At 37.8% G+C, this 26881-nt stretch overlaps 2 protein-coding genes across 3 annotated transcripts in view; one reads left to right on the forward strand and one right to left on the reverse strand.

The window, feature by feature from the left end:
- Window positions 1-26881, reverse strand: part of LOC101893835 (zinc finger protein 704) — a 461725-nt gene that overhangs the window by 46340 nt on the left and 388504 nt on the right. The window lies entirely within an intron of this gene.
- Window positions 426-7499, forward strand: LOC131802435 (uncharacterized). The gene is made up of 2 exons (XM_059122669.1): window positions 426-456; window positions 6558-7499. The coding sequence occupies exon 2, from the start codon at window positions 6566-6568 to the stop codon at window positions 7412-7414; it is 849 nt and encodes a 282-aa protein (XP_058978652.1). The 5' UTR covers window positions 426-456; window positions 6558-6565; the 3' UTR covers window positions 7415-7499.

Below are 26881 nucleotides of genomic sequence, written 5' to 3' on the forward strand. Positions count from 1 at the left end.
AATGGTTTTTACCAAAAAAGGTGTTGATATTGTTTTAAAGATGAGAATTGATGGACACTTGTCATTGACACTTACCTAAAATGAGACAGAGAAAAGAAGATGAAGAATAATTAATTAGTTAAATAATAGTTGTGACGACCAAAAATCGTGGCACTCAATTTTGCTCACACCTTGCAGTGTTATTTGTTCTTTAATAATAAATAAATATTCTAAAACTCAACTTTCTCATTTGTCTCGGTTAAAAGAAAACAACAAAATACAAGGGGTTACCGTTATTCTCACACATCACAGCCATTGGTTGTGATGATCACAGCCAATGTTGTTGTGACAAGTTGATCAAAACAAGTTCCCGTTATCTCACGCTAGAACACGTGGTTGGGGCTTGCTATAAAAGGGAGATCAACGAGTGAGAAGGGAGTCAGTGCCGGACAACGACAGAAGACACATCCATCCCAGGTGAGTGATACATTGTATGAATAATTCTAATAGCCGTCCTAGGGTACTTATCCAGGTCCCTATTCCCTTCCGTGTCCTTGCTTGAGTACTTATCCAGGTCTCTTGCAGTATAATCCTTGCCTAAGTAGAATCCTTGCGTATCCTTGAATAAGTAGAATCTTTGCGTATCCTTGCCTAAGTAGAATCTTTGCGTAACCTTGCCTAAGTAGAATCCTTTCGTGTCCTTGCCTGAGTACTTCTTAAGGTCTCTCGCAGTAGAATCCTTACGTATCCTTGCTTGAGTACTTATTAAGGTCTCTCGCAGTAGAATCCTTACGTATCCTTGCTTGAGTACTTACTAAGGTCTCTTGCCGTAGAATCCTTTCGTATCCTTGCTTGAGTACTTATTAAGGTCTCTTACCGTAGAATCCTTTCGTATCCTTGCTTGAGTACTTATTAAGGTCTCTCGCCGTAGAATCCTTACGTATCCTTGCCTGAGTACTTACTAAGGTCTCTTGCCGTAGAATCCTTTCGTAGCCTTGCTTGAGTACTTATTAAGGTCTCTTGCTGTAGAATCCTTACGTATCCTTGCTTGAGTACTTATTAAGGTCTCTTGCCGTAGAATCCTTACGTATCCTTGCTTGAGTACTTATTAAGGTCTTTTGCCGTAGAATCCTTACGTATCCTTGCTTGAGTACTTATTAAGGTCTCTTGCTGTAGAATCCCTACGTATTCTTGCTTGAGTACTTATTAAGGTCTCTTGCCGTAGAATCCTTACGTATCCTTGCCTGAGTACTTATTAAGGTCTCTTGCCGTAGAACCCTTACGTATCCTTGCTGGAGTACTTATTAAGGTCTCTTGCCGTAGAATCCTTACGTATCCTTGCTTGAGTACTTACTAAGGTCTCTTGCCGTAGAATCCTTTCGTAGCCTTGCTTGAGTACTTATTAAGGTCTCTTGCTGTAGAATCCTTACGTATCCTTGCTTGAGTACTTATTAAGGTCTCTTGTCGTAGAATCCTTACGTATCCTTGCTTGAGTACTTATTAAGGTCTCTTGCTGTAGAATCCCTACGTATCCTTGCTTGAGTACTTATTAAGGTCTCTTGCCGTAGAATCCTTACGTATCCTTGCTTGAGTACTTATTAAGGTCTCTTGCCGTAGAACCCTTACGTATCCTTGCTTGAGTACTTATTAAGGTCTCTTGCCGTAGAATCCTTACGTATCCTTGCTTGAGTACTTATTAAGGTCTCTTGCCGTAGAATCCTTACGTATCCTTGCTTGAGTACTTATTAAGGTCTCTTGCAGTAGAACCCTTACGTATCCTTGCTTGAGTACTTATTAAGGTCTCTTGCCGTAGAATCCTTACGTATCCTTGCTTGAGGACTTATTAAGGTCGCTTGCCGTAGAATCCTTATGTATCCTAGCCTGAGTACTTATCAAGGTCTCTCGCAGTAGAATTCGTGTGTACTGCCTAGCTTATTTCCCCAATAGACCTACGTAACTGGAAAATCCGAATCCCAGTGAGAGTATCCTGTGTGAGAGTACTTACCCAGGTCTCCAACTCCCAACATCCCAGTCCATTCCCCACCAGGAGTACTTATCTAGGTCTCCATTTCGAAGGACGGCAAAAGTTACCCACCTAATCTCGGACAGACGTCATCCTAGTAGTATTAAGCAATATCTCAGTTTACTTTGTATATACCTCTATTGCGTACGGAATAAACATTATAGAACGTAAAACACTCGTCTTTCTCTTTCTCTCTCGCACACAAACAAATTTTCTGTTACGAACCTTGGCCCCGGCGAGCTTACTCCAGCCTAAGGGGAAACCTGTCGTTACAGTGGCGCCCGAGCAGGGACCTGAGAGAGTTAGAGAGTGTATTAAGAATTCTATAAAATGTCGGTAGATTTACGTGTGTCCTGGGCGTACAGCCTTCGTAAGGACGATTTAAATAGGTACCTCGACGAGTTTAACTGCGATACCGATGGAACGGTTGAAGAACAACGAAAGCGATTCGCGATGTACATAGCCCAATACCACCCCCCGGAGATTATGAAAAGACTGTTAGAAATCCAAGCTATACATGAGAGGGACACGAAGGTGGCGACGCCTAGGAAACTGAGCGCAGAAACAGATGGCGAAGAGGCAACTCGGATAGAAGTACCAATGTCCCGGGGCAAGAAAACACCAGACGTGCAAACAATCGCGGAACAAGTACGGAAGTGGGGCATAAGCTTCACCGGTGAAAGTAAACCTTTGGAATTCGTTGAGAGATTGGAAGAAAGGGCGGAGATGTACCAGATCCCTAACGGCAATTTGATCACCGTAATGCCAGAAGTGCTTCATGGTCGGGCATTGATGTGGTTCCGGAACAACAGAAAACCCTGGCGATCCTGGGAGGAATTTCGAAAGGATTTCTTGAAATTCTTCCTCCCTCCGAGGTTTATGGAGAATTTGGAGGACGAAATCCGGCAACGAAAACAGAAGCCGCGTGAACTGTTCAAGGACTACATGCTAGCGATGCAAGACCTAATGAGACACACTAGTTACAACGAGGAGCAGAAAATGGAACGAATTTTTAAGAATGCCTTACCGGAATACTTGTGGTACATCAGACGGAGGGACTTCACCAATCTGGCGGGCCTCTTAGAGATGGCCGAAGACTTAGAGGATATCCCGACCATGCCAACCGTAGCCAGAGATCACCACCACCGAATTGAGTCACGAAGCTCGGAGAGTATGCGTGAGGTACCGATCAACACAGCCACGGCTTGTCGAAGATGCGGCCAGGAGGGCCATTTCGCAGCTGGATGCCGCAATCCACAGAAGCTCTTCTGCTGGGAGTGTGGTCGAAGAGGCATTCGGACGATACAGTGCTGTCGAAAGCGATCGGGAAACGAGCATCGAGTCCGCATGGAGGTAGAGAATGTGGGCTCGCAGACACCCACTCCAACTCAGGAGGAACATCGCTCTACAGTACCGCCTCACGCATAATTGCAGAAATTATAATTCACAGTCGGCGTTGCCTGGCCACCGTTGACACAGGGGCAACCAGGAGCTTCATAAGTGAGGCGTACGCCCAGACGATCGATCCCCAAACCATACAGAGAACACAGGATATAACGATCGGGTTGGCAGACGGGTCACAACGGAGAGTTCAGCATTCGGTGGTTACCGATCTAATCTTTGGACAATGCAGAATGAAAATGGAATTCCTGATTATGCCCCACGCCAGCGAAGATATAATCTTGGGGATGGATTTTCTCCAACGGAGCAGGACTAAAATACTTTGTGCTGGGTTAAGCTGTGTCATACCGTGTATCGAAGAAACAGAGAGAACAATCGAAAAGCATCTACACCTGACAGTAACCACACACCAACCACCGGAATCCGAGAAAGACGACGGCACAAACACGATAAACCCGGGATTGCAAGAACCTACCTTGTCACCCACGGTAAGTGTGCTAAGCCCCACTGATCAAGAAAGGATAAACGCTTTCCTCAACGAAGAACTAAGCAAATTTCAGGAGTTGCACGGATTCTCTACGGTCGCTTCTCACCGAATTGTCATGAACGACGATAGGCCATTCAAGCTGCGGTATGCAGCAAGGAACCCAGCAATGCAGGCCATCGTCCAGGAAAAGGTAAATGAACTCCTTAGTAAGGGATTTATAGAACCTTCACGTAGTCCGTACAACTCACCAATTACATTGGCTCGAAAGAAGAACGGTACTTGGAGACTTTGTATGGATTTTCGCCATTTAAACAGTAAGTCCGATCCCGATGCGTACCCCTTACCGCGGATCTCGTCCATTCTCGACCGACTCAGGGAGGCGAATTTTGTCAGTAGCCTCGACTTAAAGGATGGATATTGGCAGATACCATTGGAAGAGACTAGCAGAAAGTACACGGCATTCACTGTACCCGGGAGAGGGTTATACCAATGGCGGGTGATGCCTTTTGGACTGCATTCCGCCCCCGCTACATTCCAACGTGCCCTCGACACCGTAATAGGCGCTGACATGGAACCACACGCATTTGCCTATTTAGATGACATCATTGTCATAGGTAAAACATTAGAAGAACATTTGGAAAATTTAAGAGAGGTGTTCCGAAGACTACGAAGGGTGAATCTGCGCATAAACCCAGAAAAATGCGACTTTTTCAAGAAAGAGACCAAATACCTCGGCCACGTCGTTAGCGCCCAAGGCATCCACACGGACCCAGATAAGGTTGCGGCCATTCGTGAACTGCCAACCCCCAACTGCCTAAAAGAACTCCGCCGGTTTTTAGGAGTAGTGTCGTGGTACCGCAGATTTGTTCCTGATTTTGCAACCTTAGCATACCCTCTCACCTCCATGTTGAAAAAAGGAAAGCATTGGCGTTGGACCGAGAACCAGCAAACAGTTTTTGAAATACTGAAGCTTCGTCTGACAGAAGCACCGGTACTAGCTTGCCCGGATTTTGCAAAACCTTTTTCACTACAAACAGATGCTAGTGACTACGGGCTAGGAGCCGTATTAACGCAAGTCCTCGAAGGCACGGAGAGAGTCATTGCGTATGCTAGTAGGGTCCTAATTGGAGCAGAAAGAAATTACTCCGCAACTGAGAAGGAATGTCTAGCCATAGTTTGGGGTATTCGGAAGATGCGCCCCTATTTAGAAGGTTATCACTTTAATGTTATAACCGACCATCTATCTTTGAAGTGGCTCAACTCCATCGATAACCCTACAGGCAGGTTGGCACGCTGGGCCCTCGAGCTGCAACAATACACTTTTCGATTCAATACAGGAAGGGCCGCTGTAACGTCGTAGCAGATGCACTGTCACGTCAACCTGTGGAATACCTCCAAAGAGCAAAAATAGAGTACAGCGGATGCCCGTGGATAACGAAGAAGATAGAAGGTATGAGAACAAACCCGGAGAAATTTGCAGATTATGCGCTGGTGAATCAGCAACTCTTCAGGCATATTGCAGGGAACTCACACGACGAAGATTGCGCCCCTTGGAAACTTTGTGTGCCCGAACCCCAGAGACATCGAGTACTACAGGAAAATCATAGCCAAACGTCCGCAGGCCATATGGGAATTCGCAAGACAATCAACCGCATATGCAGCAGATATTACTGGCCGGGAATGACAAGGGACATCACCAGATTTGTTCGGAGTTGTGAATCCTGTCAACGCTATAAACCGTATCAGGTCGCGCCGGCAGGAGAAATGTTGGTGTCGGTTCCCGAGGAGCCATGGGCCACTGTTTGTACGGACTACGTAGGTCCCTTACCACGAACTAGACATGGGAACACGATGCTCCTGGTTTTCTTCGATCGTTTCTCCAAATGGGTGGAACTGATACCACAGAGAAAAGCGACTGCGGAAGGGGTAGTGAAGGCGTTCCGTGAAAGAATCCTTGCTCGCTTTGGAACCCCAAAAATCCTTATATCGGACAACGGCAGTCAATTTACAAGCAGAGTTGTTAGGAAATACTTGGATGAAATCGGAGTGCACCACCAGCTAACCGCACCGTATTGCCCACAAGAAAATCCGACCGAAAGAGCCAACAGAACGGTGAAAACAATGATTGCTCAGGTATGCCAGAATAAGCACAATCGGTGGGACGACTTCTTACCGGAAATATCCCTGGCGATAAATACGGCGACTTCTGAGTCGACCGGATATAGTCCTGCGTATTTAGTACAAGGCCGTGAACCTAGATTGCCAAAAGCACTCTACGACGAAGCTGTCCCTGGTACAGGACACACCCCCAAAACACCTGAGGAGAGAGCGAACGACTTACAAGAAGTTTTTAAAATAGTCCGGAACCAACTCAGTCTGGCGGCTGAGGAACAGCGTCGGCACTATAATCTTCGTCGGCGGCCCTGGAAACCGGTAGTTGGGGAGAAGGTACTAGTAAAGCAGCACCCACAGTCCAAGGCAATTGATCAGTTTGCTGCCAAGCTGGCACCAAAATACGATGGGCCATTCGAAGTGATAGAATTCGTGTCGCCAGTAATAGTTAGAATACGAGGACCCGACAAACGTTCGACCCGGGTTGCCCATCTTAGTGAACTCAAACCGTTCGTGATAAATTAACGTTTTCCCATTTTTCTTTGTCATCTGCAGATTAAACCATGAAAACCAAGGCAGCACAGAAGCAGGGTGGTGATTGGCCAATCACCAAAGTTTGCGAGGTCCGCTTGAACCGCTTAACACCCCAGGTCATTCTCCAGATAATGAGAGAATTAAAGGCACAGCCCTACCCGAGGCCAAACGAAGTCTCCCGAGCCCTCGAGATTTTACGCAGCCGAGGGATCACCGCCGAGCTCGCTGCACCGGAGGTGGTGTATATTTCCTCGGATGACGATCTGAATACCCCGCCAAGGCCAGTGAGAGAGAGGAGCTCAAGACCAAGCACCCCGTCCCCGGTGGTTTCGCCACAGTCTGAACAAGGAATTCGGCGGGGAACAACACCCCATGACGATTGGAGTTGGTTGCTGGCGAGCCCGGTTCCTGCTAAACCAAATGGGCTCCCTATAACCCCCGGCCGCGGCATGCAGGCTAACTCACCTAGCGGCCCCTCGCTTGGAAGCACAATCGTCGGTAGTCCAGGGAGTGATGTTGCCTACCTCCAGCAAATATTGGAAGGGCTCCCAAAACCCGAATACCCGAGACCGTTGGCTGTTCCGGAAGCAGTGGAAGGCACGGGAGACAAACCGAGGTTGAAGAGTGTGGTGGTCATACCAAAGGCAGCAGAGAAGAGGGTGGAGTTCGTCTGCGCAAGAGCGCTATCTCCGGATACGGACAGAGAACTTCAGCCGCACTTGGAAGCAGCCTTAGCGCTACATAGACCAGGCAACCAATATAAGAGAGTCGTGGAAGTTCGCGGAAAGAGGTTGCGGATATTGGTTGGCCGGAAGGGCAATGTGACGGTCATTCCTCGCGGTCAAGAGGACCCCACCCCAGGGAAGGGGGAAGTGTGACGACCAAAAATCGTGGCACTCAATTTTGCTCACACCTTGCAGTGTTATTTGTTCTTTAATAATAAATAAATATTCTAAAACTCAACTTTCTCATTTGTCTCGGTTAAAAGAAAACAACAAAATACAAGGGGTTACCGTTATTCTCACACATCACAGCCATTGGTTGTGATGATCACAGCCAATGTTGTTGTGACAAGTTGATCAAAACAAGTTCCCGTTATCTCACGCTAGAACACGTGGTTGGGGCTTGCTATAAAAGGGAGATCAACGAGTGAGAAGGGAGTCAGTGCCGGACAACGACAGAAGACACATCCATCCCAGGTGAGTGATACATTGTATGAATAATTCTAATAGCCGTCCTAGGGTACTTATCCAGGTCCCTATTCCCTTCCGTGTCCTTGCTTGAGTACTTATTATACTTGCAGTATAATCCTTGCCTAAGTAGAATCCTTGCGTATCCTTGAATAAGTAGAATCTTTGCGTATCCTTGCCTAAGTAGAATCTTTGCGTAACCTTGCCTAAGTAGAATCCTTTCGTGTCCTTGCCTGAGTACTTCTTAAGGTCTCTCGCAGTAGAATCCTTACGTATCCTTGCTTGAGTACTTATTAAGGTCTCTCGCAGTAGAATCCTTACGTATCCTTGCTTGAGTACTTACTAAGGTCTCTTGCCGTAGAATCCTTTCGTATCCTTGCTTGAGTACTTATTAAGGTCTCTTACCGTAGAATCCTTTCGTATCCTTGCTTGAGTACTTATTAAGGTCTCTCGCCGTAGAATCCTTACGTATCCTTGCCTGAGTACTTACTAAGGTCTCTTGCCGTAGAATCCTTTCGTAGCCTTGCTTGAGTACTTATTAAGGTCTCTTGCTGTAGAATCCTTACGTATCCTTGCTTGAGTACTTATTAAGGTCTCTTGCCGTAGAATCCTTACGTATCCTTGCTTGAGTACTTATTAAGGTCTCTTGCCGTAGAATCCTTACGTATCCTTGCTTGAGTACTTATTAAGGTCTCTTGCTGTAGAATCCCTACGTATCCTTGCTTGAGTACTTATTAAGGTCTCTTGCCGTAGAATCCTTACGTATCCTTGCCTGAGTACTTATTAAGGTCTCTTGCCGTAGAACCCTTACGTATCCTTGCTGGAGTACTTATTAAGGTCTCTTGCCGTAGAATCCTTACGTATCCTTGCTTGAGTACTTACTAAGGTCTCTTGCCGTAGAATCCTTTCGTAGCCTTGCTTGAGTACTTATTAAGGTCTCTTGCTGTAGAATCCTTACGTATCCTTGCTTGAGTACTTATTAAGGTCTCTTGTCGTAGAATCCTTACGTATCCTTGCTTGAGTACTTATTAAGGTCTCTTGCTGTAGAATCCCTACGTATCCTTGCTTGAGTACTTATTAAGGTCTCTTGCCGTAGAATCCTTACGTATCCTTGCTTGAGTACTTATTAAGGTCTCTTGCCGTAGAACCCTTACGTATCCTTGCTTGAGTACTTATTAAGGTCTCTTGCCGTAGAATCCTTACGTATCCTTGCTTGAGTACTTATTAAGGTCTCTTGCCGTAGAATCCTTACGTATCCTTGCTTGAGTACTTATTAAGGTCTCTTGCAGTAGAACCCTTACGTATCCTTGCTTGAGTACTTATTAAGGTCTCTTGCCGTAGAATCCTTACGTATCCTTGCTTGAGGACTTATTAAGGTCGCTTGCCGTAGAATCCTTATGTATCCTAGCCTGAGTACTTATCAAGGTCTCTCGCAGTAGAATTCGTGTGTACTGCCTAGCTTATTTCCCCAATAGACCTACGTAACTGGAAAATCCGAATCCCAGTGAGAGTATCCTGTGTGAGAGTACTTACCCAGGTCTCCAACTCCCAACATCCCAGTCCATTCCCCACCAGGAGTACTTATCTAGGTCTCCATTTCGAAGGACGGCAAAAGTTACCCACCTAATCTCGGACAGACGTCATCCTAGTAGTATTAAGCAATATCTCAGTTTACTTTGTATATACCTCTATTGCGTACGGAATAAACATTATAGAACGTAAAACACTCGTCTTTCTCTTTCTCTCTCGCACACAAACAAATTTTCTGTTACGAACCTTGGCCCCGGCGAGCTTACTCCAGCCTAAGGGGAAACCTGTCGTTACATAGTGTATATAAATATAAATTTAAAATAAATACAATTTTCGAGATATTTTTAAGGCAAAAGAAAACTGTTTGAATTTCCATTTTCATGGAATTGCATCAAAAATTTAGGCTATGAAAAAATGTGGGAATTTCTTAAGAAAAACATTGACTTAACCCCTTACAAAGTAATGTAAAGTAGATGTACTTTCGCATGATCAGAAACCGGAGTTATACACAAAAAGAAATTGAAAAATATATAAAAATCCATAGACGAGGATATATATATATATATATGAAGAGATTATATAATTTAAATACAATATATACTGATGTTAATTTATTTATAAATTTTCAAAATTGTTAAAGAATCGCATTGAAAACCCATAATCTGCCCATAAAATTTAAGTTAACGCTACAGCCATTAATAATGTTCCTAGGGTGTTTAATATTTTAAAACGTACATTGGTATGGGTTCCATGCAACGGTAAAGTAAGTACTTCGATCTTTACGCATGCATTTTCCAACAAAAAAAAAAGCCCGTTATATTGATAGAATATCTCCCTACATTCAGTCTAAGATTTGGGAATGGCCTCATAGAACACCTCATATTTGGCCGTAGGTTGATAAATACCTTTTCGCAAAAAATGCTTAATGTAAATCCCAGCCTTGGAACAGCTCCAATATAACAGTAGCTCACAATTGCTGGTATTTTGAAGGTACAGGTCAATTGATAGAATATCTCCCTAAATTCAGTCTAAGATTTGGGAATGGCCTCATAGAACACCTCATATTTGGCCGTAGGTTGATAAATACCATTTTCAATACCAGAAGTTCTGCAGACATAATACACATTTGAGTAAAATTTTATCAACTTACTTCATTTTGTTCGGAAGCTAGAGTGATTTTTACAGACAGACGGACGAACATCGCTAAATCGACATAGAATTTTGTGCTGATCAAGAATATATGTATGTACTTGTGAGGTCTAAAATGTATATTTCGAGGTACCCTCCATACTTTGGTGGAGGGCATAACAATATAACATTTAAGTTACTACAAATGCATATATATTTGACGGAAACTAACACCACCCTCTCGCTCTCTTTCCTGCCGCAAAACACACCTTTACACCATCACAATAAATCGTGATGTCCGTTTTCATGTCAAAGGCCATTATGTTTGTTTGCCTATTGCCATTGTTGTACGGATTTCCTTTACAACAAATTTCGATTTGTTGTTACTGTAGTTGTTGTCGATGATGCCTTAAAATTGTAATAACACTTTATGCTGGGCAGAGATCATTGCATTTTTATTGATTTCAAGAAATATTCACATTTTTTGTTTTGTAAAGATCCGAGTTTTTCTTCTTCTGGATAGCCACCACATACACACAGCACATGTATGTAGCCATCTAGATATGTAGCAGAAACTGAAACTATTGTATCGACCAAAAAAAGAAAAAAAAGTTATATAAGTCGTGTTGCGACCATTAATACTTCCTTAATTGAAGTTCGCAGTTAGTTAAAGCGGCATCAGCATCAGCAACGGCATCATCATCAACATCATCGGCCAGTCAAGAGTCAGCACCATCAACAGCATCAATGGCTGGAGTAATGTTGCAAACACACACAAAAACTGTATGATGGATACAACAACAACACCAACGACGACCAACCAAGTGTAATGTGCAATGTGAGGCATAGGACAGCTACTCATCGATGACTTGGTCGTAGTCGTCATCCGTATCAGCATCGTGAGTGAGTATGATGTGGCATTGCTATCGTAGTATTTTGATAGAAAAAAAGCAAAACAAAAACACAAAACCAATGAGGAACTCAAGGAAAGCAATCGACAAGGGTTATAGAACAACAGCAATAACAAAAAATAGAAGAAGAAAAAACAACAACGACAACAACAACAAGTATTGTATAAGAAATACAATGAATGCCTAATACTTTGGCATAATTATCGCTGCAACGTGCAATGAATGCATTTTAATGCATTCACTCTTCATTGCAGCAGCAGAGGCAACCAGAACAACAACAACAACAGCAGCAGCAACAACATTAACCGCCAGCCAGCAAACATTATTGCGCCGTAGAATTTCAAACAAAGAAATGCCCAACCAGCCAGCCAGCCAGCCAGCGACATCATAGTAGTAGATGAACGAAAAAATGAGGAAGAAGAAGGAAACAAACGAACGACCGACCGTCCATAGTAGTAAAGAAAGACGTTTGAGCTAGAGGAATATGCACCACACATCTCAACAAACAAAAGCGTAACAGGGTAAGCGTTCTTTTCTTGTCCAAAGATTTTCAAGCCCACCATCACACAGCAGCAGCAGCAGCAATAGCTTCGGTAGGAAAACAAAACTAGAAGAAAAGCAAAATAAAGACGGAACTCATAAGATAAACGTTTACACGTTCGCTTGCAGCAAAAAAAGAAAACCAAAACAAAAAAGAGGCACATAAACAGACCAGAAACAACTGGAAATCTATTCTCAACAATCTAGAAGCTAAGGTTCTACTACAATCTTTAAAATGCAGCTGTAGTAAAGTGAACATGGTTTGTTTTGATCTATATAAGAGTTGCTGCAATGGCTAGTGCTGCTGCTGATGATGATCCATAATGGATGTTTTATAAAAAAAAATTAAATTAATAAAAAAATTAAAAAAAAAAAATACTCAAAAATGAAATAAATTAACAAAAAAAAAAAAAAAAAAAAAAAAAATGAAAAATATGTTGATAAATAAATCAATATATAAGAGATAAACTTATTTTCATGTCAGAATTTCGGTTCTTCTCATTTTCTCTGTGAAGCAGAATGCTTTCTTGGCGCATATCAATCTGGTTGATCTGGATTGTGAACACGGCTGCCGTACGAACGAGATTTTGTAAAAACCCTAGGGGTTAGCCTGAATTTTGACATCTCTAGAGGTTTGTTTAGTGTGACGCCACTGGTACTACCCCAATAAGATTCGCATTTAAAATCAAAATTTTGAAACTTTCGAAACGCCCTATATAAAAAGGAACCACAATACAGGGGCTATTCCAAATTGTGGACCCTTTTCTGAAATATTCTGCAGGAGTGGGCTTCTCTGGGAACAGGAAACATCAAATAAATCTAATTTAAATGGAAAATGCGTCTGAAACCTTAAAAAAATAAAAACTGCAATGCACCGTTATTTGGGGTTTATTCCAAATAATTGACCTATAGGAAAGAATTTGCACGGACCAATGTTAAATTAAAGCTTATTGTTAGGAAATTGTCACTGATGCACTTAAAAGACGTCTTATTCTATGGTGACTAAGCCCAATCAGGGCTCTCTATATACCATTTTCCATTTGAATATTTTCAGAAATTGTTGAATTAATATTTCCTGGTTGTCTTAAAGGTCTAGCAGAATGACAATGTTAATATAATCTTCATATTATGGTGAGGGCATAAATATTTTAAAAGAATACCTAGGTATGAAAATTTTGTAAAAAAGGCTATATTTGATACCAATGTGGTCGATGGTAGTGAGAAATATACATGTGGTTTTCTCTACTCTGACAGCTTTATATCTGTAAAGAAAACGGAAATTCAAGCCTGTATGTCCGATCACTGCTTTCTACATTTTTCCATTTTTCTATTTTTTTTCCATAACTCTTTGTCACAAATACATTTTGTCTAGTCTTAACCATTTTACGTCTTTGTTCTGTCACGCTTTGCATTTATGTTTTAGCCCTAAAGTATACTTCACTTATTTTGTATCGCACCAAAATTATGCAACATTTTTCACAATAGGTGGGTAGCTAAACTCCGAAATTCTAGAAATTATTAGCCTTCATGCTCTCACTTTGACATGACATACCGGAAATGCTGCTACAAGCTTTTGCTTAAGAATAATTTCCCACTGGCGCGGTAGTTGTTGTTGCAACATTTTTTTTGTTTGTTTGTTAGTTTGGCTAAATTTGATACCTTGCAACATTACAAAGTTACCATGAATGCGTTGCATGTCAACAGGGTAGCAGCTATTCGCAGCAGCACTGTCGAGGATCTGTAAACAAAGAAGAAGCAGCAGCAGCAGCGTACAAAAACAACACTAACACACTTTATGGCAAAGACCGAAAGCCGTTCCAAAACAAAACAAAGCCAACGAACGTTCATCAACGTTGAAGTGAATGCCCTTTCGGGCGAACTGTGTGTGTCTGTGACGTCACAGAGTAAAACACAACAACAATCAAGCAACCAGTCATGCCCCTGTATCCAGTCTTCGTATGAAACAAAAAAAAACAAAAATGATACAAACGCTACTCAGTAAACAAACAAAAAGAAGAAGACAAACAAAAAAAAAACACAGAAAACGTTGCATGAAACAAGTGAGTGCAGCACAGGATGGCCTAAAACAAAAGCGACAACAACAATTTATATGACAGTACGACAAGTGTTTATGTCGTTTAAAGATACTAACTGGAGTCAGTTTCGAGCCGATTTGGACGCCGAATTGGAAGTTCATTTCCCCTCCCATGATTCAAATCTTTCAAACAGTGAGATTGACACATATATTGATCACTTTAGTACCACAGTTAATTGTGTGTCCTCGCTACATTCGAAGAGAATTAGTTTGAAAAATAGGAAATATAATATATCAAGGGAGGTACAACATCTTTTTAAATTAAAGCACGACTGGCAAAAGGAGCTAAAACGAATATATCACAGGCAAATGAATAGACAAAATTCGCAGTATTTATTATTATCCAAACAAATTCAACTACTCAAGATTTTAATCAAAGAAAAGGTAAAGATTGAACAATCGCAAATGTTTGATGAAAAACTTAGGAATATTAAACCAGGCCCTAATGCATATAGGCAAATTTACGGACTAATAGGGAAATCTAGGAACTTGATAGATAACGAATTATCAGTAAATGGAGTGGTCATTAATGATGAAAATGAAAAAGTGGATATATTGAGGAATCATTTTGCTCAAATTTATAATGGGCCAGCTCCGAATAGAGATGTGACTCAATTAGAGACATCGGTAAATAGCTATCTGGCCGATGTGCCAAATCAAATTATTCAATTCAATGCTGAGTTTACATCTTTTAATAATGAACACGACAGTAAATTCACAACTTTAGAAAAAGTTTGCCTAATTTTAGAGAAATTAAATAATAAAAAGTCGTGTGGTTTAGACAATATTTCTAACTACCTCCTTCGCAAGCTTCCTTTAAAAGCACTACAGTATCTAGTTGTCATATTTAACAATTGCTTAAATAATTCATATTTTCCTACAGTCTGGAAGATTGGAAAGATTCTGCCAATCAAAAAGAAACAAAATTCATCAGATATCAACAATTTAAGGCCTATTTCGTTGCTATCTAATGTAGGTAAATTATTTGAAAAAATTATACGTGAAAAAATGAATGAGGGTTTACGATCCGAGTATATTCCAAATTATCAATTTGGCTTCAAAAGAGAGCATTCGACTGTAGATGCTTTGACTAAATTTAGCAGTGATATAATTTCTAATTTACGTGAAAGGAAATGTACTGTCGCAGTTTCTTTGGATGTTGAAAAAGCATTTGATAGAACATATCATAATGGTATATTATTTAAAATGACAGAATTAGGATTTGCAGCTAATGTGGTGAAGTTATTTCAAAGTTTTTTTACCAATAGAAAATTTTATATACAATTGGGAAATTTGAAATCATGTGTGGAGAATGTGTCATGCGGTGTTCCTCAGGGATCAATTTTATCTCCCCATCTATTCAATATTTACATGTATGACTTCCCTCATACTATGCAAAATTCTTTGGGTGTATTGTACGCAGACGACTGTCTTTTGTATGCGCACGCTGAATCTCCTGCTGCGGCGTTGTCTATGGTATCTTGTCATTTAAACACAGTTAATGCTTTCTATACTGATTGGGGTATAAAAATCAATACTTCTAAGAGCGAGGCTATGTGTTTGAGGAACGCTTCAGGGAAATGTAAGAGATGGGTTGTACCAGAAAGCAAGTCCTTGAAGTTGTCTCTGAATGGAGTAGAAATACCATTTAGAGATAGATTTAAATATTTAGGTGTTTGGTACAATAAATTATTCAAATTTAATGCAAATGCGCGAGGCTACTTAGGTAAGGCATATGGTATTAAGGGGTCATTTGCAAGACTTCTTAATAGCAAGTCATTACCGACGAAAACCAAGATAATGCTCTACAAAACAAGCATTAGGCCTGTACTGGTGTACGCACTACCTATATGGTTCCCAATCTCTCCAACGGTAATGAAAGAGTTTGAGATATTCGAAAGAAAAATACTTCGTCTCTGTGTTGGAAAAAATTTTAAGTACCATAATAAGCGTTTCTCAAATCGGTATATATACGAAGCATCGAAAGTTACCCCAATCTCAGTATATGCTATGCGTTTAATTAAAAACTACGCTAACAGGGCTTTTATGCATTCAAACTTGCTTATTCAGGAATGTGTTAATAAGGAATCTAATTTCACGTGGCAAAATACTAATTACGTCTCACCGTTAGGTATTGACTTATACATGTCTCTGGAAGATATTCAGTGTCCAGAATTTTACATTAGCACCTCTCGTGGAATTCACAGGGGCTAGTTAACAACTTAGATGAACAAACTTTCGTTTGATCATCTCTGTTGTTTAAGTGTAGGTTAGGTTTAGGTTAAGTTAGTTTTAAGGTAAATAAAATGAGACATGCTCTCAAACATTGTAGTGCCGGGAGCAAGCACGATATACACTCTTAGTTTAGTAAACACTAATTATCAATTTTTGTAAAGCCAGACGCTGAAAATACGCTTTAGTCATTAAAACAAAACATTATAGTTTTAAGTATTTCTTTCTTCACTTCAAAATTGTAAATTTTCGTGTTAAAAAAAAAAAAAAAGACTCAATAAAAATTTGAATTAAAAATTTGAATTGAATTGAAAATGCTAAGTTGTATGACCGGCTGGCAGTCCAAACAACCTGGCTTTGGACTGGTCTTGTAGGTTTTCTTATGCTTGCCGTACTTGTTTCTGAGAGAGTCGTGCACCAGATACGTTCTAGCACCGGCATCCTCAGCACAAAATATAGGCAACAGATGAGTCGACCCAAACAACAACCCCCACATCCACAGCGACATCACAGAATTACACAAAACAGCGTAGAAAAAACACTACAACAAGTTCTGCTGCAACATCGTAACACGTAAACAAAAGAACCGGCTTCCTTAAACGCCACAACAACGTTGGCCTCAACTCGACTCGACTCCTCTGTCTCTGTCTCTGTCTCCGTCTCTCTTTCTCTTTTTGCTGATGATTTGTTTTCATTTCTTCTTTCACAATAATAATAATAGCGATAGCGGTAGAATATGAAGAGCAAAATACGAAATCCCGAAGAAACCTAAAAAGCAAAACAAAAGCTACAATCAAAATATAAACAACACTGGCAGAGCAGTGGCAGAGGAAAGGCAACAGCAACACCAGCCGCAGCCAATTCCAGGCAAAAACCTGTACGAACAGAAAAGGAACGAGGACAACATAACACACAACACCAGAGTGGAACGAACTTTAGTAAACTGCATTCGCCGTGCACAGAGAAGTAGAGATGGCGACGACGACGGCGACGCTGACGATAGAGATGGGCTCGCAAGGAGAGTGCACGGCAAGCAAAACATAAACAATAACAAAACGACAGCAACAGCCATCCCAAAAACAACGCCGGAGAAGAGTAAACAGTCATGATACTCGTAAACTACACGTTATGGCAGCAGAAGACGACGAAGAAAAACAAACTCATGTGAACTCTTGGTGGTTTTGCCGGACAAAAAATAGAAAACAAAAAATACACAAGCTATCCTCTACATTGTGTGTCGGCTATGGTTGCGTATGACATACATACATGTATGAGACGTTTGTAGGTGTGTACGATGTACGCTAGTCTGATGTGTTGCAGCAACCAATGTTGCATGCATGCAGTCGGTAAAAAAAAAACAGTAACAACAACAGCAACTTTGCATGAATTACTCCAAAAAAGAAACAGACAAACAAACAACAACAAGGAATAGTAAATTAAAAAAATTATATACAAGAACAATAATAACAACAACACAAAGAAACATATGTAACCATATGTCTGCACACAAAAAATTAAGGACTTTTTGTAACCAAAAGAAAAAGGAAAATAAAAACAAAAAACAAAATTTGTAAACAAAAGACAAAACATCATTTACAGACGACACTGACAGCGACTTTGTTTTTTTTTTTTGTTTTGGTGTCAACAACCAGATATCCGCTGGGAAGGTGGTGTGGTATATAATGAGCTCCATTTACTGCTATTTACTATTACAGGTACTGCTATGGTATAGGGGGTGTGTGTTCCATCACATTTGAGTGAGGATTTTGAAAATTATTTCAATTTAATGGCCTAGTCCATTTGGTCATTAAGATTAGGATCGAAAATAACTTTAGCTTGAAGAACGTATTTCCACATAATTATTTACCCAATGTGTTGTATTATTTATAAAAAATATTAAAAATTCCCTGACTTTGAAAAAAAAAAAAAACTAAAAACAAACTAGGATTGCGATATCGAGGAATTTTGAAAAGACTCCGACACAAGAGGCATTAACCTTTTATCTTTTACGTTTTGAGGAAGTACAAGAAAAAGATTTGAAAGATGGAAAAGCAGCGGATTGGCCCTGAGCCAGACACCGAAAAATTGTTAACATAAAATTGAAATAGATCAAAATTAAATTAATTGATTGCTCTCCTAATGCTTTACAATGTAGATTTATTAGAGAAGAAGCACCGGTTTCGGACAGAGGTTTTATAATACAGCTATACCAGAGATTCTAAAAATGTTACATTCGAGATGGGGCAGAGCATCTATAAATTCGTGTTAGGAGGAAATAAAAATGAAAAAAAAAAAAAAATAATAATAATAATATTGCTCTAATGCCCCCTACGTTTCAGCCGTACTATCGAAACAACCTTGTACACAGTGCATACTTTTGGGCTCTTAACAAAGAACATGTTTTGAAGTTGGAAATGGTTCCAAACACTGGGTTTACATTTGGAAATTAAAACGAAGTTGGTAAATTTGTGATTATATTGTTCCAATATTTGTTATTTATTTATTTTGATAACAATTATTTTGATAAACATCCAGCTAACAATTTTTAACGAGAGCTCTGGCTAGAGTTTTTTTGAGATTTTTAATTATTTTCTTTACAATTTTGCCGATTTCTCCTAATTTCTTCTAGAAATTGGACCGATTTTCTAAACTTAAAATGACTTTTCATACAAATTTGTACCGAAATTGGGAGGAATTCGGAATTAAAATCGGAAATTTCAGCAGAGAATTGGACCAAATTCAGGTTAAAATGTTAGCTGGGTAGTGCATCAAAAAAGTAACACATTTGAATATGTTAGTAAATCAAAATGGTATTATTAAACAGTTCTTTTCGGATTAAAAGTTCCTAAATGAGTTATTACGAACGCCATCTATACATCAATTGCACAAAACATTTCTAGTGTAAACTCCAAGTAAGGAGCATGACACTTATCAATCCTTGATAACAGGAGGTACAATAAATTTTAACAAATTTTAACATGACAAATAAATGCTACAATTTCGCGATGAAACAATATATTCCTCCACATTTAAATTCAAATTGTGTAAAAACCGCAAAATTTCATTCTAGTTTCCCCAATTTCAAAAATTTGTAAAAAAAATAATTTTTTGCCATAAAAATCTATTCAATAGCTTGATAGTCATTTACATTTAAATTCTGTCCTAAAGGATGTATGTATTCTAATAGGAATACAAAAGGCTGTCTTTATTGGCAATGTTGTTAATTTCTGTATTGGTTAACAGAATCTTCATCCAATTTGCTTAACTTTCAATATGGATATATATTGGTACCTCTGATACAATTCCATTACATTCGACACGTTTAATTAAATAGAAATTCAATTACCAATCTATAACCAGACAAAAAAATTTAAATCCTTTTTAATTTCCAATTCCCAAATCTCTACAGGAAAAACAAACAGAAGTTGGATGCAAGTGACACTTATGTTTTTGGTTTTCGTTTTTTTTTTATTTTTTATTTTCTACATTGAAACATGTTAATGGATTTAAGGAAAAGTACAGCAATACAAAAACCCAGCACCGAAATTACAACGACAAAAGTACAAATTCATGTTGTTGACTTTAAAACCCTAAACGCTTTACTTTCCGAGACTTGGACAAGACAAAACTTTAACCAATTCCAACGAAGATGAGGATATTTGGCGTCGTTGTCGCGACATTGTGGTGCTCTGTTTTTTGCACTACTCCCGGTGGCTAAGTCACCAAGTCAAGTTGAAAACAAAAAGAGGGACCCACAAAAACAACATCGACGTTGGCAGACATTTGTTTCAGCATCCCCATCCACATCCGTTTTCCTAGATACCTTTACCTAGGAACACACATGGTCACATATGAGTGTCCTCCGTCTGTGTGTGTGGATATGTTGTTGCAATTTGAATTGAAAATGCATGCAATTCGAACGAATGAACGACCAACAAAACGATGACGATAGCAATGTTGCCTGATGATGATGATGCTGCTGCCGTTGCTGCTGCCATTTCAAACGACAGACTAGACGACGAAGGTATCTGTGTCTTTTTATCAGCAGTTGATGTTGAAGTTGAATGCATGTTTGCTACTCATAGATTTTTCTCTAAATTGTCGTTCATGTCGTGTTGATGGTGCTACTTGTATTTGCTATACTAGCAACAACAACAACAGCAGTAGCATCAGCAGCTACAGCTATACCATGTATCAGCTGCTTGCTACCTTACCATATGCCCGTGTTGTTATTTTGGCTATTTCGAAGCAACAGTCAAAGACATTGCCATAAATTTTGTAATGTTTGTTTTTTTTTTGTTTTTGCTTTGTTTTGTTGCGTAGCTTAGCTTGTGGTTTTTACGGAGCTTGATATGGAGCAGAAAACAGAAGACGTTGGTCCTTGATGTTTGACAAAACAACAACAATAGCAGCAAGAAAGAGAGATACGTATAAAATACAGTAAAACCTATCAGCATGAATGTCGGAAATTTTCAAAACTTTTTTTTCATATATTTTCGAATTCGAATATTTTCAAAATACCTTCAAAGTCTTAGTTTAGAACTTTTCAGAGGAATATCAGAGTTTAGTTATGGAATTTTAAAAATATTTGTTGGAACAGTCAAGCATCACTTTTCTTGGATTCGTTAGAGCTCAACTTTTTGAAAAGCTAAATTGACATTTTTTGAATACCAGAGAAGAAATCGGGTTTAAATATTTATTTTGAATGACTTTCTGAAACTTTTTAGAAAATAGTTTCGGGGAAATAGTTTTCAGACATCTTCACAACTGCAATCAGCGTTTGAGAAATAGTCTTGGGGATTGAAATTTTAAGAGTATTTTTATCATAGCTAAAAATGGAAATTTATAAAAGTTTTAAAAACATTTTTGAAATAAAAATAAATAAGATTATCCTAAAACATTTTTTTATGGAAAGTCGCAGCTGTAGTCGCCGATTTGGATGTGGATTTTGAAAGCTTTTTTAAGGACTATCGAAAGCGGAATCGACCGTCGATTTTTTCACAAAAAATATGTTTGATCTTATCAGAGTAACAACCGTAAGTGTGAAAGCTAACAGAGCATAATTCTTATAAAAATTCTTAAGAGGCTATCAGAGCTTAAAACGTAAGTTTTTTTAATGTGTTAAAGATTATAAAGCTTAAATCTGGATTTTTTAGAAATTAGAAATTTAAAGGCTATTGGAAATATGAACGTAAACTTTTTTAACACAATTTTTGAAAGAATTTTCAAAATTGCAGTCGTGATTTTTTTTAAGAACTGTTTCAAAAATATTTTTTTAAGAATTCAAGTCGACTTTGCAACGGTATCCACAGGCAACTTAAGGCTTTCCAATACCAACAAGTTGACTATTGATATACCGAGAGTCGATTGTCATGTCCCTCGTTAACATATTTTTTTGATCGTTGATTGTCTCCCCAGATTTAGCAATGCAAAGCTTTCAACTATTCTGTAATACTGTATTTCAGCTTTAGCTCAGTTCATTTCAAACTCTATTTTATGGATCACAACTATCATTTGTTGTGGTGTTGTATTTGTTTTGTTTGTTTCTTTTTTATGCGGTCATTGTTCTTTTGGCTTCTATTGCAATGACCCTCCTTCCCCCTTCTCTTTGCTTTGAACATCTCTGCATCGCCTGACGCTACTAACTATTAATGTCATTTGTGATATTTAAACATTTCATTTATTTTAAGTTATTGATCTTTAAAGCTAGTTTATGTTATGATTACAAATCTTGGCATAAAACAGACGCTCGTTTATGTTCCAAGTAATGGCTGCCTGGTTGGTTGGTTGGCGGAGAGGAAATTTGTTATTGACTTGAAAAAGCTCTGCTATGGTTTTTTGTTGCTGTTGTCTCTTTGTTTACTTTAGGTTACCGGCATTGTTTTATTTTGTCGCTTTTCTATTTTTTTTTTCCTAGGAAACGATTATGTGTCATCCACATTTTCATTTCTGAACATGACCGACGAGGACCGACCATCAAGTCAAGACTCGAAACATTGTCATCATCGTCGACAACATTGTTGCAAGTGATAGCCGTTTGAATGGCAACATAGAAGACGACAGCGATGACGATGACGACAACGATGGTGATGAAGGTGGCGTTATTTGAAATGTATAAGGAAAATTCAATACTGCGGAATTATTTCACATAATTATGTGAGATTATGGTAGATATGTTTAGAGTACCTTTTAAGGAGAATTAATGGAGTTGGACTATTGGGGGAAGTGCCACATGATTAGTTGGTTGCAAATATGCAATTAGTAATGGGGGAAATATATTTTTTGAATAGTAACAATTATAGAAATGATAGTACTAATAATGAAGATGATAAGAATAATAATAATAATAATAATAATAATAATAATAATAATAATAATAATAATAATAATAATAATAATAATAATAATATAATAATAATAATAATAATAATAATAATAATAATAATAATAATAATAATAATAATAATAAGAATAATAATAATAATAATAAGAATAATAATAATAATAATAAGAATATAATAATAATAATAATAATAATAATAATAATAATAATAATAATAATATAATAATAATAATAATAATAATAATAATATAATAATAATAATAATAATAATAATAATAATAATAATAATAATAATAATAATAATATATAATAATAATAATAATAATAATAATAATAATAATAATAATAATAATAATAATAATAATAATAATAATAATAATAATAATAATAATATAATAATAATATAATAATAATAATAATAATAATAATAATAATAATAATAATAATAATAATAATAATAATAATATAATAATAATAATAATAATAATAATAATAATAATAATAATAATAATAATAATAATATAATAATAATAATAATAATAATAATAATAATAATAATAAGAATAATAATAATAATAATAATAATAATAATAATAATAATAATAATAATAATATAATAATAATATAATAATAATAATAATAATAATAATAATAATAATAATAATAATAATAATAATAATAATAATAATAATAATAATAATAATAGTAATAATAATAATAAAAATAATAATAATGTGAATACCAATTGAATGGTAATTAGCCCTAAAAGTATGCTACATTTTACAAAATAACAAAAAATGGGTTATAAGAGGAGTTATAAGAAAAATAAGGGATATCATAACCGGTACATATGATTTTTAAAATGTAAACCCTTTTTCAGAATGATTATCTTTTTATCCCAAAATGCAGAAAAAGTAAAATTTTTATAAAAAAAAAACAAAAACATTCACATAAATTGTTTATTCTAATGAGTATATTAACAATGTTATTGTCGTTTTTTTTGTCTTAAGAATCTTTAAACCTACTGGATTTTATTGTCTGCCCTTCACCTCCCCTTTCCAATTCCTGAGCATTTGTGGAATAGTGAAAAATCGTGAACATTATTTTCAGTTCCTTCTTTTCCCATTTTCAATATTTAAATACGAAATAAATTATTTAACCAAGCAATGACCTAGATTTTTGTCGCCTGGAAATGTCAGTCCCGGGCCTTTTGTCATTTAAATAATTAAATGCTCAATTAATGAAAACAAAGTAGGTACGTTTACATTTTCACTTTTCATTCTTTGTTGTACTGCAATGTGCTGTAACCAGCACCGCCAATCCGATTGAATTGGACAACAAAGTACGGAATTTAAAAATCCACTTAAGCTGACACCATTCATTGCTACCGCACTTTGCAGCCGAAACGGGGTTGCAGAACAAAATGAAATAAAGAAAAACCAAACACACAGATACACACACATACTGACAATTGCCTCATTAATTACCAGGCAGAGGTCTTTATTGCCGCGTGTTGACCATAAACCTGACATTCATATGGCCAACGAAAAAACATCAATCTTGGATCTGCTGGCCTCCTGCAACAAGGCAGCAATGCCAGTCAGCCATCCAAAAGGTAAGCTGCTGAAAAAAAAGATGTAAATACAACAATGAATGCATCCTTAGCCGGGGAGTTGACCACGATGACGATGAGCGTCAACCACAAACAGTAGCTAAAACAATATTTATGTTTAAACGTGGAGCTTGGCAAACAGCGCACATGTGTCCAAGTGTTTGGCATTGTTTTTCTGCTACTTCGTCTTAACGTTCTGCTTCTTTTTTGTGTGTGTGTTTTTTTTTGCCTGTTTTGTCTGCGCCATTCAAGAGTCATTCAGGAAAATATGCTAAGCAAACGCGTAAATAATTGCATGATAATGCAACAAAGCCACAATGGCAATGTCGTCTGTCTATAAGCTGTGGTGGCACTGGCGATGGGGAGTTTTTTTCTCGCTACCTCTCCGCTGTTGCACATTTTTTAAAATCCATCAATCAACAATTGTCATGGCTGTCAGTTGTTGCGCATGCGCAAATTTCTTTTTCACAGCTTCCTGCTTAAAATGTATACAACGTACGTCCATCCATCCGTTCGGACTCATTCATTGGCTGGTCTGTCTGGCTTCTTCTTGGTTTGACTTGGCTGACTGGCCGGCTGACTGGCCGGCTGACTGACTGAGTGACAGTCCGTTTTCATGTCCATCATCTGTTGACTTGTCTACTTGTTTTGTTTATTCGTTTTCCTTTTAAAGCTAATTTATGTGTGTTATTTTCCTTTTTGTTGTTGTTGCTGCTAATGTCAATCTTTGGCGAAAATCTCATCACTTTCTAATAATGAATTTCCGTTGTGTGTGTGTGTGTGAATCAATTAAAATTAATAACGAAAATTCACAACTTGGTAGGAAATTTGAAGCAATTTTATAGATTGAATATTAAATCGAGTATAACACCTGAAGTTATTTCTTTTCTCATGCATGCAATTTGGATATTTTCATAATTTATAGTTAAGCTCCTAACAGTATGCAATATATTTAAGTACACTACTAAAGACACACATCTATCTGATTTGCCAAAGATACCAAAAATCACCGAAATTTACAGAAAAATAATGCAATCAGGGAGAATCAAAATTTCGGAAAGTCTTGCCTTTCTTTACAGAAAATAATTTATAAAATGTAGAATTTAACATTTTTAAGAGCGCCTAAAAGTATGGTATAAAAATTCCAAACGTTATATGTGAAATAAGTAACTTTACATATGACTCTAACATGGTGTGTAAACTTCCCTTTAATGCAACACACATTTGGTAGTCTATTAAATTTTATAATCCAACTTTAAAATTAACAGGTCGCCTAAATGTATGCTACACCATATGCAGCATATCTTAAATTGTTGATATTTACAAATTTCTACTTTTAAAACTTTTAGATGGCAATCTTCCTCGGTAGGCGTGAAATAATATCAAATTGCTTAATATAGGAAAGCTCGCCTAGCAATCTCAGACATAATTGATGTATTCAGATCAGGCTCCTAGAAACCATACAGATTTCAAAAATCCTATTTACTTTATTTTAAACTATGGAAATTGCAATGCGGTCCTATTAACATTTGTTTAAGAAAATTCGACGAAACCTCCCTAGTATTTGTAAGAGACGGTAGAGAGTATCACATTGCGACCTGGAAAAAAAGTAAATTTTCCCCAAAAGTATGCAACAATATTTTCATCATCTTTAAAAGAAATCTTTAAAATCAATTCCCAAACACTTGACCCTAAGAAAACGACAGCACTGCACAGCTTTAAAGGTGCCAAATAGCTAGCTATCGCTGTCAAAAGAAAACAACTGTAAACATTGTTGTAGGTGGCGGATGGATTTGAGAAACACTTGAAATGATGGCACTTGAATAATATTTGATTTATGTTGCAGCAGAGAATATCGCCAAGCTTAGCTCTGCCGCTACTTTATAATCTATCTGCAATGTTCGAAAGGCACAGCGTGTCACGCTGTTTGCTTTGTCTAACATAAAAGTTTCATGTCCTGTTGTTGGCACAAACGGGAGTCTAGTGTTAGCATAGAATCCTGTCAAAGTCTAATGGGCTTCGCGAAACTTAAATAAAGTTTTAGAGAAGGGGTGGGGCAAGGCTATGTCATCGTCGTCATCATCATCATCATCATCAGCGTTGCATTGCATGAATTCGTTTGTTCTCACCTAGCCCAAAAACAACAAAAGCAATCGAGTGTTCCGCTTTTCAGCACACAAACACACGCACACACACACAAAGGAACACGGAATGCTTTTGAAATGTTTGCCTAAGGAAACGGAAATTGAGTGTGTTTGCACTCATCGGCAAAGATGTTTGTTTGTTCGTCAGCTCGTTCGTTTGTTTGGCTGGCATAGATTTCAAGTTTCTTGGCAGTTTTTCATATCTTTAACTGTTGTGAGAAATAACGTGACTGTTTTGAGTGACTGCAAGTCAATAAAGCATGGCAAAGTAAACGTAATGAGAAGTGAGGGAAGGGAAGGGGCGGACAAAGTTCGGACGCCAGAAAAGTAATGTGGATGTTTGTTTTGAAAATAAATAAATAAAAGACGTATCGAGTACATTATAAAAAGTTTTAATAATGTAGAATTATTGCATTTTCACAAGATTATCACAATCTTTAAATAAAAAATGATTGCAATATTCTAAATGTTTTGGATATTCCAAAAAAAAAAAAAAAAAAATAATAATAATAATAATAATAAATAAATAAATAAAAACTGTTTAAAATTCATTCTCTTTTTGGCCTCTTACCATTTTATAAAGGAGTTGGCGACAAATGTAGCTCCACCACAATGCAACT

Source organism: Musca domestica, unplaced genomic scaffold, assembly GCF_030504385.1.
Source record: "Musca domestica strain aabys unplaced genomic scaffold, Musca_domestica.polishedcontigs.V.1.1 21, whole genome shotgun sequence".
NCBI classification, from domain to species: domain Eukaryota; kingdom Metazoa; phylum Arthropoda; class Insecta; order Diptera; family Muscidae; genus Musca; species Musca domestica.

Coding starts and splice junctions, on each gene's coding strand:
- LOC131802435 (XM_059122669.1), top strand. CDS start 6,566: ATGAAAACCAAGGCAGCACAGAAGCAGGGTGGTGATTGGCCAATCACC.